The following is a 13,168-nucleotide window of genomic DNA, read 5'->3' as shown; positions in this document are numbered from 1 at the left end:
AAAAAAAAAAAAGATCAAAAGTATCCCAACCATCTTCAGAAACTCTTAGCCGTTTAAGCCTTGGTCTTATTAACCTTATTTAAGAAAATATAACAAAAGACATCTGGAAATACACTAATAATTTAGTTGAAGGCAGTTTCAGAGTTACTGAAGGCATCTCATCTTCTCTCATTCCTGTATCCATAAAAGCCATAATAAGCAGGAAGGATTTTAGCTCAGTTTCTTAACTGTAATCATTGCTTGTAGCTAAGCTGAACATATATTTAAAAAATAAAAACAACACAGAAACAGAGCAGGTATGTGAACCTCACAAATGCTTGGAAGTAATTTCCTACATTATCAGAAGAATTATGGATTAATAAAGATTGCACACAGAGGTTACTAGTTAGCATTACTGAAGCCTGCTGTTATAATAAAAAACACAGATCTTCTACACATACTTGCGTATACAAGAAGCCTTGTAAGTCAGTTAAATGTTATTCCTTCCCTAAGTTTCACGTGATGTTTACATAACAAATAAAGGCATCTGTCAGATTATACAGGGATTCAAAGTACAATAATAAGATATCACAGAAAATGTTTAATCATCATCAGGAATGTTGTTGCTCTGCATAGAAGGTTGCAATTTACCTGTTACAATCTTGAACGCAGTCACTGCAGTTGCCTTCTTTGAAGTAACACGCTGCTCTGTTTGAGTACAAGATACTTAAATCATCTGGACTTCGTTCTCCTAAAAGAAGTTACAATTTCAACCAAAGACCATTACTAAAATGACACTCAAGAATTAAAGCATTTGTATACAGTAAGTTGTACTGCAGCGATGCAGTCTGCTCTTGATGCAAAGCCAGAAGGAGCTTCCCTTTATTATGTCATCTAGAATACTTAGTTATTCAAACACAAAGAAATGCAACCATCTCTGTCCCAAGAAAGTTAAAAGAATATTTCACTCATCTTCCTCATTTTGTATTACATGAATTATCCTCTACTGGCAATGACTAAGTATTCACTGCACAGTAACTCATGCCAAAAATCCAGGGATAGGCTAGGTTAGTTCATCTGCAGTCCCTTCAAATCACATAAACAACAATTCTAAATTTAAGCGTAAGGTATCACACTTACCGACACTGATGACATATTCAATTGCTTCCGAGTATTTGGGCACAGCTTCTCCAAACTGCCCACTCCTAAATAACTCGTTTCCTTCACTTTTCAGTTTTGCAGCAGCTGGAGGAAGCGAAGTTGAATGGGCAGCACCAGCTGACAGGGACCCTGCTCCATGCGATCTGGAGGACTGGCCGGCTTCAGGGCTTTCACTTGTTTGGTTGCTGTTTAAATAACCATTGGCTTCACCTTCATGGTCTGTTTTCTGTGATTTTTTCTCCGCTGTGCCTTTTTTTAATCTGCTCTCAGTTGATTCCTTCTGCTTCTCGGTCTCTCTGCCTTCCAACTTGGAGCCACCTCCTTTGCTGTGAAACTTTCTCAGTGCGTTCCCCATCTCAGCCTTCCCCAAAGCCGCCTCGTCTCTTACTGGCAGGACAATTTCTGCAAGGAAGTTAATCAGCTGAGTTAGAGCTTGCATCATCAGAAGAAACTACTGCCATGCCAAACGAGGGGTGCACTTCCAGAGAATACAGACAACAAAGCTGCATTTCACAAAGATTGATTTGCCTCAAAAAAGACACCAAAGTTCCTACTTAGAAGTGATTGTAATGAATACTGAGAAAGCATTCCTGCGAAATCGCATTTCTCCCTGCTGAGCACCAGGGAACACCCCTGTTCTGCAGTGTCAGAATGGAACAGAGCTCACCTTGAAATTAACTCTTTAAATACTGAATATTAAAATAGCAACACTGATTTTCCATGACCAAATCAAAAGCTTTGCAGGTTAAAATCAGAACACGCAACCAATAAAACAGTGATGTTACACATTTTAGAATTCTTCTATCTTTCCTGTAGGAGGAATAAAATTTCATAAAACATTCTCAAAAAAGCTTCATTTAAACTAAGTTTAACAAGCCTTTTGTAGACAGTTCAGATCATTCAATTTTCAACATTACCATTAATTAGAAAAAAATCACAGAGTAAAAGTATTGGATATTAACATACATAAATCTCTTATTCACCTGAATTATTAGCAGATTACCAATCCAGTATTCAAATACGTATTTCAGTAAAAAGCCTGACTATTGAAATTACCAGTTACATTAAGGGACCTCTGCAAACATTTTCTTTTAATTATCACTTGGCACAATTAATTAAAATGCTGGGTTTTCGTCTTCCCTTAACGTGATGTGCTCACCTGCCAAACACTTTTTCACGTCCTCCTATATTAGAATGATACTTTCAAATGACTCAAACTAAACTTCCAAAGTTGACAGAATATGAAAGTACATTTTTTGATGCACAAAATGTAACTGAAACTAAACCAAACAGGATGGGAAAGCATAAGATTTTTGAAAACAATTCATGCCATATGCAGTAGAACTGCTGGAGTCTTGTTGCCTACGTATGTTGATATGTACGTGAGCGTTTAGAATCTCCACTGTCTAATAGACAAAAGCTCTGAATCCATCTCAGCCTCTCTGATTTGAAATACCTTTATTTTTTGGTAAGCTGATACTCTGCAATGGGAATGACGATAAGAAAAATCTGTTCTACTTCCCCTTCCTCCATTTTTATGAAGCTTTGTTATTTTTGAGACTTCTGTCCAGCCAAAATGTGGCAATGCTAAATATGCCAAAAAAGAATTTTAATCCACGTTAACACTAAAAGAACCAACTTAAAATGGAAAGGCTGTCAAAAGGCAAAAGTTATTGAATACTCTGAAAGGAATATCTGACGTGTTTATATAATGGATTACATCATGTTTCACTTAAAATGAATTTTCAGCTACACAAGGTCTATCTCCTTCAGAAGCATGGCACAAAATGAAGTGCAGAATGAACAGCAAAATATCTAAGAACACTTCACAACGAAGTCACCTCCTATGAAGCCAAATAATAGTTTCAATTTCTTTATCCATTCTGGACTAGCTATATATAAAGGCTACTGGAATCACCCTAAGCTTGATGGATAAATGTTTAATAATTTTTTATATTTTTTATATTTATATTTTTATATTTTTTGCTTTTGTACAACACTGTGTCAGTTAAACTGTTCTGTATTACATGTTCCTGGTGTAGCTGACTGAAATGAAACTTGGATTGTTCTAAACCAGAACACATAATGAACAGATTTCTTAAATAATTCTGGTCTCTGATTGCTTAGAAGTAGTCATAAAGAATGGAAAACAACTTACTGGTCAACATTTACACTGACATTGTAATTGAGGGGTTTTCTTGATTTCAGGAAGTTCACTACAAATTCAATTCTAGAGTTATTTTTCAACAGTGTATATTCTAACGTGACCTAATTTCTCACTGAGCTAAGAATGGTTCCAAATCATGTTAAAGAGACACCTGATTGGTACTGTCATAATGACAAGCACCTTAAGTTGGTACTAGCAAGTAAATTTAATATCACATAGAAAGTAAATCTAGAAGGCTAAGCTGCTTATTGCTGTTGACAGAACATATCAAATTTATTCAGTAACTAAATTGACTTCATATTTGTTTCCGGATGTACTTTAAAACAAAATTAAAACTAGGGCTACAAAGATGTTTAGGGACCTGGAGCATCTCCTGCACGAAGAAAAGCTGAGAGCCCTGGGGCTGTTCAGCCTGCAAAAGGGGAGGCTGTGAAGTGATCCCATCACTGTTTATAAATATCTGAAGTGCAGGAGTGAAGAGGACAGGGCCAGACTCTTTAGTGGTGCCCAGCAACAGGACAAGGGGCAACACAGACTGGAACACGAGATGTTCTATACAAACACAAGGATGAAATCCATTACTGTGAGGGTGACAGAGCGCTGGTACAGGCTCCCCAGAGGGGCTGTGGACTCTTCTTCTCTGGAGGTATTCAAAGCCCATTTGGACGCTTTCACATGAGACCTACTGTAGGCATCTTGCTGTAGCAGGGGATTGGACTGGATGATGTCCAGAGGTCCCATCCAGCCCCTACAATTCCATGTGATTCTCTGTTTCTGTGTGAAAGTACACAGTAATCTATGAAGATTGCCTCCTAAATCTCAAAAAAACTTAAATATATCATATGAACACACATGACACTGATGTCAGTTGACAAACTTCCCTATGTTTAAAAGCCTAACCTTTCATCAGATGAATAGGAGTCTTCCTGTGGAGCTGAAAGACATTTAGTCATCTGAATACTGCCAATGGAAAGCAACCCCCAATTAACTGATATGTAGGGCTAGGGACACGATCCATCCTTTCTTCCAAGGTATTTTCTGAGAAGACTTAGTGGATAACAACTGATTTTGAGGATATATTCTCCCTAAACTCTTGTGCAAATAGTGCATTATTAAATCAGCCTTTTACAGTCTGTAATTCACATGTAAGTAGAACATTTGGGTAACTGAAAAAACAACAGACTGAATTAATTTCGAGGTACAGAATTACATAGGCTGTGGAAAACAGAAAAGCCACGGCTGTCTTGCCAAATTACATTAAAGTACCAATAAAAAGAGTGGAAACCAACCCAAAGATGTTTTTCTGTGGCATGCTGGAGCCCAACCATGCAGCTGAACCCCAAACAACTTGACAGCACAAGCCTCAATGGCTGCTGTTGCCTTACTTTCTTCTGAAGCCAACAGTTTCGACTATGCCAGCAGCCTCACCTCAGCAGTGCTGCAGTTAATCACACCCCAATACATTCTGGTCTATTTTAAGCAGTGAATGTAATTTTAGTCTTTATCTTCAGACTGAAATTAATAGGAAATTATACGACATTACTTTTATCTCTGCTGCTTCTTCCACATTCTTCTGCATTTTCCCCTCTTTCTTCATCACCTGCTGAGTCCTCTATATCTTGAATAACTATTCTTTTTCCTCTGCCTTCAGTCTTAGATCCAGGCTTTAATTCTTTCAGTTTCTTTTCAATCTCTAGCAGATTTTTCTGCAAGAGAAAAATAAACAGTAACAGCAAAAGCCTTTATCTCTAGAAAATACATTCTGTTAAGTAATATACAAAAGATCCTGAAGAATTATCCAGATAAATGTTATCAATATAAAACCAGAGAAAATAAACATGACTTTTCAGTCAGTATCAAAATCATGATTAACACTGAATTTCTATCTCTTAGAAACTCAGAATAAAGCACCTAAATAAATATGTATCTTTCTTTTCTTAAGCGTAACTAAATAGCTGAATAAACATATCATGCTATGATGATATCTGGCATGGTCTGCTCATAAAAGCCACACTGAAAACAGGCTTTGTAGAGTCACTAAAAAGCCTAAAACGAGTTTATCAGTGCTTATGCTATGGAGAACTCAGTGCCTGATGGATATTTGATGGACTAATGTAACCGACAGAAATAGAACCAGAAGAGGTAACAACTTCTTAGCAGTGTAGCAGGACATTGCTGAATAATGAAAAGTTTTGTTTTTCTTGTAACATTTACGAATTAGGAAGGTCTCTCATTCCTTAAATATTTTTGGATTAGTAAAAAAAAAAATGCCCCATCAACACTTCACACTTTCAGGACACAGTAAACACACCTAGTATTAAGCACATTTTTGTTTTGTATTCAGTGCTGTACAAAGAAGTGCTATTTCAGTACTCACTTCAACAAGAAAAAGATAAACAAGGACAGGAAAAAGCCAAGATTCATTGAAAAATTCCTGTTACTGACAAGCAATTTACCTTTCTTTCAGTGACTCTGCATTTAAACATTCATTTTGTTTGCGTTCTACATACAATTTAGCTCAAGAGGGTTTTGAGGATCTTTCTAGCAAAAAGCAACTGAAAAACATGTCCTGCCAAGCACTGTATCACCTCTAGGTGTCCCAGCCAAGGCATAAGAGCTGGCACAGATAAGGATAAAGGACCGACATTGTTTCAGAAATGAGAAGCATTAGTCAGCAGAGTTACCACTGTTTTTGGATCTCTTAAGAGCGTACTCACAATGAATACCATTATAAGAAGTCTCAGCACAGCCTTTGCACAAAGACTTTTGTGGAGTTTGTCAGTATAGACTGAGAAGTTCAGTGTTATAAAGGGTAAAAACAAAAAGCAAAAGAGCTCTTTTAGCAGTCAAGACAGATGTGTTTGAAAAGATAAAGAAGCAGGTAAGTAAATTCCTTGATTGATGTGAACTCTGGAGCTAGTCACACTACTAATGTGAACTGTTCTTCCTAGGAAGTTATCTGCAAGAACAGGCATGAATGCATTAGGTCGTTAATTTGACATATGGGCTTAGATCTCTCTGACTTTTCTGGTGCAAGCAATAGCAGTGGTCAAGTAACTCCACAGAAAGAAGAAGCAATCAGCAAGCTTCTAGTGTTTTAAAATGTGCTAACAGTAAGAACCAAATAGAATTCACGTGATGAGACAATTCCCCAAAACTGAGGGGTAGCAGCATGATGGACAAGCAAAGAGCAGGTTAGTATCAAAACTGCCTAGTAGTGAAAACTCTCAGGGCATTTGGTATCCATATTCTAGGACTAGGTTCAAAGCTGTAAATCACCCGTAAGAAAATACCAATGAAATGACAAGAACCAATCTCGTCCTAAATAGCTGAAGTAGTAGTTGTACAAGGACCACATCCTGACACTGAGCTTTCAAATAAAGCATCCTGCCTTCCTAGGTGCCTATTCATAAAGTATGCAAGGTTGGTTTGTTTGTTTGTTTTTTCCCAGCCTGGAGATGAGAAATGACATTCGTAACATTGAACACACTGAAGTAAAGACAGAACTTAGGTCTTCTCCTTTCACCACCTTTACCACCACAACAATAAAAGTCTGGCATCTCTTTTGAATTCTTCTTGTGAATTACATATCAAACTTCAAGTGTGTTTATCCCAGTGGATCTTTTTGACAGAAATTTTAGACAATGCACTAACACTGTTAGCATGTTCAGCAGTATATGTCAGGTACCTGGATTACTTTAATAGAGAAGACTTCAGCACCTGCAGGTTCTCACAACTAAGTACGAGAAGATTTGGTCACATTCAGGTACCTACTTTCTACCACAGGAACATAAGTGCTCTTGGGAAACGGATCATTGGCACAGTAGATGATTATGTCCTCAACATTAAGATCCAAATCAAATAATATAAATAATAAGCACTATTCTGCAACTGTCTACAATATTTTTCAAGTCATATGCAAGTCATTTATCTTTACCTTAGCTACAGCGTTTTCTGGTTCAATGCATAATGCTGTGTTCAGATCCTTCATAGCTGCCTGGTAATTCTTCAGCTGATTGTAAACAGTGGCACGGCGCAACAGAGCTACAAAGGAACAGCATGTATTATATACATTTTTAAAGCATAAAGTGAATAACTATTCATTATTTTTCTATAAATATGAAGTGTAGAACAATTTCTAAAGTTTACTGCATTTACTTCATAATGAGCGTATTACTGATTCTCTTCACTGTTTTTAGCAATCTGATTTCATGACATCTTTTGAGATAGGAATAATGACTTGTGAATCATAGAATCACCAAGATTGGAAAAGACCTCAAAGATCATCCAGACCAACCATCCACCTATCATCAATATTCCCCACCACGCCATGTCCCTCAATACAATATCCACATGTTTCTTGAACACTTCCAGAGATGGTGACTCCATCATCTCCCCAGGCAGCATATTCCAGTGTTTGACCACTCTTTTGGAGAAGAAATTTTTCCTAATATCCAACCTGAACCTCCCCTAGAGGAACTGGAGGCTGTTCCCTCTTGTCCCATTGCTAGTTACATGGGAGAACAGGCTGACCCCTGCCTCACCACAACCTCCTTTCAGACAGTTGTAGAGAGCAGTAAGATCTCCCCTGAGCCTCCTCTTCTCCAGACTGAACAATCCCAGCTCCTTCAGCTGCTTCTCACAGGACTTGTATTCCAGACCCCTCACCAGCTTTACTGTGAAGCATCTTCTTATGTTTTTCCAATTTGTCCACTCCTCACGTGCAAATACAGTTAGCTGCACTCAAGCCTTTACCTTAAGAAAGGATTAAACCAGCAACTTCCATTGTTTTCACGTTGCTTTTAAGGTGAAAATGCTATTTTACATATTACATATATTGTAAGAATGTTATGAGGTAAAAGAGTGGGATATTATATTTTACATACATATATTACAGAGGATATTACATATCCTAATGCTTCAGTATAGTCACTATGTAAACAACTGCATGAATATAAGAAATATATACTTATCATATAAAAAACAGAAGTTAGCTCCACACTGTTGCACAAGAATAGCCATCACGGAACAACAGAGTAGACTGCTTAAAACTTCCCTGATTCCCAAAATACTGTTGAAATTACTTTGGGAAGCTAATTTCCTTCTTCTTCATACTTGGAACTCTACTCAGTGAAAGCAACTAACAACACGAATGGATACAAATAACAATTTTATTTGCTAGGAATAAAATAATATGTAGAAAGACACATTTATATTTAACTCTACCTTTTACATTGCCAGGTTCCATATCTAGCACCTTCTCACAATCCTGCAAAGCACTGTCCCAATCCTGAAGTTTGATTTCTGCTTGAGCTTTGTTATTGTATGCAGCTGCAGTGGGCAGTACAGATATACTCCTGCAAAAGAGTATTGATCATGCTGGGCTCATCATTAGGTAGCTTGAATATAGAAGCAATGTACTATTGGAATCTGTAAAAGTATTGTTACAACATTAATGCTGATACCAATTTAATCAAAGTGGTTAGGGACTTCTTGCAAGAACAGAGACCATTATCCACCAACTATGTTTACTATCTTCAGGGCTCCCACTGCTCATCCATATAGATTCAAACCAAACTGTCAAATGATATCTTTAGACTATCAAAAATCATAGAATCAATTAGGTTAGAAAAGACCTTCAAGATCATCAAATCCAGCCATCAACCTGACCTACCTAACAAGTCTCATCATTAAACCAGTGGGGCAGCCTGTTCTAATGCTTGCTCACCCTCTCCATGAATAAATTATTCCTAGCGCCCAATCTAAGCCTTCCCTGGAGCAACTTGAGATCATTTCCTCTTGCCCTATCACATGTCACCTGAGAAGAGAGACCAACATCTACTTCTCTGCACCCTTCCTTTCAGGTAGGTGTAGAGAGTGAAGACTCCCCCCACCCTCCTTTTCTCCAGATGAAACAATCCCATTTCCTCAGTCACAAGGGAGTGTAAGTCCTGTTTTCTAGTCCCTTTACCAGCTTCACTGCTGTTCTCTGCACATGCTGGGGCAATTCCGTGTCCTTCTTGTAATGATGGGCCCAAAACTGAACACAGTATTCAAAATGCAGTCTCACCTGTGCTTCATACAAATGGACAATCACTTCTCTAGTCCTGCTAGTCACACTATTTCTGTTACAGGCCAGGATGTTACTGGCCTTTTGGGTCACCTGGGCACCTTGGCTGCAGCAGCCATGACATGGTAGAGTTTAAGATTCTAGAAGCAAGCAACAGTATCTTCATGGCCAAATAGGTAAAATGTGGACTACCTAAGTGGGCAATAAGATAGAAAGAAAACTGGACTGTTGGGCTCAAAGAACTATGACAAGACGTACGAAGTTCAAGTGGCAACCAGCTACTAGAAGCCTCCCTGCAGGACCAATACAACTTAACAACAGCAGTCTCTAAGATGGAACAGAAGGCACTCCCAGGAAGCTCCTTGCTGATACACAGTTGCAGGGGAAAAGTCCATAATACAGCAGAGATCTGAACTCCAGACAAGAAAGGCTTTTACAAGCCAGAGAAACAAGCTGACAAACTTCACAGCAAGCTCAAAAAACCAACCAACCAACCAACCAAACCAAACCAACCAACCAACCAAACAAAAAAAAACCAGCAAATGCAAAATCCTGGACTTGAAATAGAATACAGGACTAATAAAGGCAAGATTCAGTTGTTGTTGTTGTTTTTTTTTTAATCCAGTGCCTACATGAATTGTGGTTTAACCTGTGTGGCTGAGCACCACACCGTTGTTCTCTTTCTCCCTTTCTTCCAAGCAGGATGGGGGAAAGGATCCAGGAAAACAAAGTAGAACTCATGGACTGAGATAAAACTAATTACTAAGATAGAGAAATGGATAACAATTATGACATATACATACATACATACATACATATATATATGTTTATAACAGGTGATGCACAAGCAATTGTTCACAATCTCCCAACCCATGCCCAGTTAGCCTATGAGCAGCAGAAGAGAGCAAGATGAACTCCCATCCCCTCCAAAACACCTTCTGTTTAAGCCATATGGCATAGAATATCCCTTTGGCCTGTTAAAGCCAGCTGTCCTCATTCTGTTCCCTCCAAGCTCTGTGGGCCCTTTGATGAGAACGGCCTTGGCTCTGTACAACACTGCTTAGCAGTAACTATAAACATCGGTGTATTATCAGCATTGTTCTCCTAGAACCAAAACACAGCATCCTGCCAGACAATTCTGTCCCAGCTGAAACTAAGATGATATGCTTTTCCTTGGACTGCTACTAATTACATAGTTATGATTAAGTTGCACGCAATTATTTTTTTTTCTCGTAAGCACAGGTTATTAAGTCAGTTTTTAAAAATAAAAGCTGAGATAATCATTCGTTATAATTATCTCAAATTAATTTCGAAATAGTCTTTTTTCTCAAGACATTCTTTAACATTCAATTTTTGTCCATTTGCTCTTGAATCTCAATTGTTTTGAAGAGTCTGAACAACTTTGTGATACTTGTAAATTTGTATCCCATCCCATCACCTATTTCTTCCTGATCTATCTTCTTGATAAATAAAAATTAGTATCAGGATGCAACAGTGCTATAAGGATTCTTCTGTAAAATCCTTTCACCCTGTTGAAAATAATCTAATTGTCATGATAGCTATCAAAATAATGCTCACAGGTAAATGTTATTAAAATAAAGGAACATGCTGTTTACTCACCGAGTGTAATATGTCACTGCTTCCACATAATCTCCACTGGCAAAGGCTTCATTGCCCTTTTCTTTTTCCCGAGTAGCAATAAAGATCTTCTCTTTCCTTGTCATGCCTATAAGAAGGTTTTTAAACTTGTTACAATCACCAGTTTGCATAGATGCAATCAAAATATTGTCAGCTAAAATACTTTGAATGTCATATTCCTTATATTATTTTTAAAAGAACTTGGATTATAAAAAGACAGAATTGCCTTATAATTTCAATAATAAAAACCTCAATCCTTCTGATGACACATACAATTCTGAACACAAGATGAAGGTTATTGGTTAACCTCTAGCAGTGGATTGCAGCAGCAGAAGTGCTTTATATTTTTACTTAATTCTCTCAACCTAAGCACATTAAAATATTTTAAGCAATTATTAAGACAAAGATATTTTTAAACATGAACTTCTACGAAATTTTAGCATCTCTAGGTACTGAAAAATAAAGACATCTCTATAATACAATTTGATTTGTATTCACATTTGACAACAGAATACTACAATCAAGGAAAATAAAAAAATATGCTTCTAGGACATTACCAGTAGTGTTTATTTTCTTCTCAATTAGAGGTAGACTTGGTCTAATAGAGAATCTTGCTTTTGAGTTATTTTCTTCACTGCTTTCATCAATTTTAGAACACTCCTTTTCCACATCGAACCTTAAATTAATACAAATAACAAATACAACAAGAAGAAAAGTCCTCTATTTTTTCAACAGCATGCAGTATTTCCATTACAAACCAAAGCCAAGCAGGCATAAAGGCAGCGATCAATTACACATTACTTGTTAGGTAAAAGATGTTTAGTCTTACCTCCTTTCCTTGTGTTACTGTTTGTTTCCCCCGTATCTATGTGCATATACATACATACAAATATACATACATACATATATGTACACACAGGTGCACAAATGTATGTAAACATACGTACATATAAACAATAAACAACAAATATTCCTTCATCCTCCCTTCTTGTTAAAAATAAACAAAACCAAACAACTAAAAATCAGCAAAATATCTGCCTCCCCTCCTCACCACCTCCAAATAAAAGCAGGTGAAATTTATGAAACTGTATCTTCAGGCTCAATTCAGTCTTGTCAAATATCTGTATTAACCTTTATTGAAAACTCTGAATAAACAGCTTCATTGTGAATAACAGCATAAACTTGAGAGAGGTTTCAAAACAATCTCAGATATTTCTAAGGTTACTCTGAGGTAGCTTCTGAAAAGTTTAGGAATTTATATTGAATAAATATTGCTGCTGTAATCCTATAAAACAAACATAGTAATAACCAATTCCTACACTACACTGCTTTTCTATTTATGACCTAATGGAAAATAGCCTTTGTTTTTCACAATAATCTCAACAACTTGGATAATTTATTTCTGAAAAAGGAACATCAGTCAGAAAAATTACACAATTCAAAACCTCTTTAGGTAAGACTAACTGTGCTCCCTTTTAAAATCTGATCTTTCACTACTTTCACTTTTTTATTATAAATTAATCAGATTTCATAACAATGATTTTTAAATAAGTAAAAACTTTCTTGTTCAGGAATAGTCTAAACAACTTCTGTTTTAGTATACCCACATTATCCAAAATATTTCCTATATACTCTACAGGAAAATCCACTATTATCAGCATGTTAAAGGACAAAGGTTGAGCACATACATAAAATTGCAGGTAGCATTAAAAAACGATTACTTCAAATGATACAGAGTAAAAAAGGATGAAAAACAAATTGTTGCAGAAGTGATTTTGATAACCCGCTTATTTAACCACATTTGAGCAGGAAGGCCACAGTTTTTGGAGTGCATATGCATGACAAGGGCTTGGAGAATATGCCCTACAAAGAGCAACTGAAGGAACTGGGGCTGCTTAGTGTGGGAAAAAGAAGGCTGAGCGGAGACCTCATTGCTCTCTTCCAATACCTGAAAGGTGTTTACAGCAAAAGCAGGGCTGGTCTCTTCTCACTGGTGACAGGTGACAGGACGTGGGGAAATGGCCTCAAGTTGTGCAGGGTAAGTTTAGGCTGGATATCAGGAAAAACTTCTTTACCAAAAGGGTTGTTAAGCACTGGAACAGGCTCCCCAGGGAGGTGGTTGAGTCACCATCCCTGGATGTGTTTAAAAACCT

At 37.2% G+C, this 13,168-nt stretch overlaps 1 protein-coding gene across 5 annotated transcripts in view; it reads right to left on the bottom strand.

The window, feature by feature from the left end:
* Positions 1-13,168, bottom strand: part of SPAG1 (sperm associated antigen 1) — a 38,746-nt gene that overhangs the window by 17,215 nt on the left and 8,363 nt on the right. For all 5 annotated transcript variants that reach the window (XM_019614172.2, XM_019614174.2, XM_031552897.1 and 2 more), the window contains 7 exons: positions 11,573-11,691; positions 10,998-11,103; positions 8,534-8,664; positions 7,245-7,351; positions 4,851-5,013; positions 1,120-1,542; positions 631-730 (listed from right to left, as the gene is read on the bottom strand). In XM_019614172.2, coding sequence (XP_019469717.1) covers positions 631-730; positions 1,120-1,542; positions 4,851-5,013; positions 7,245-7,351; positions 8,534-8,664; positions 10,998-11,103; positions 11,573-11,691 — 1,149 coding nt within the window. The remainder of the gene's footprint in view (positions 1-630; positions 731-1,119; positions 1,543-4,850; positions 5,014-7,244; positions 7,352-8,533; positions 8,665-10,997; positions 11,104-11,572; positions 11,692-13,168) is intronic.

The sequence above is a fragment of the Meleagris gallopavo genome, chromosome 3, assembly GCF_000146605.3.
Source record: "Meleagris gallopavo isolate NT-WF06-2002-E0010 breed Aviagen turkey brand Nicholas breeding stock chromosome 3, Turkey_5.1, whole genome shotgun sequence".
Classification (NCBI taxonomy): Eukaryota; Metazoa; Chordata; class Aves; order Galliformes; family Phasianidae; genus Meleagris; species Meleagris gallopavo.
This window is presented reverse-complemented; position numbering and strand designations above follow the sequence as displayed.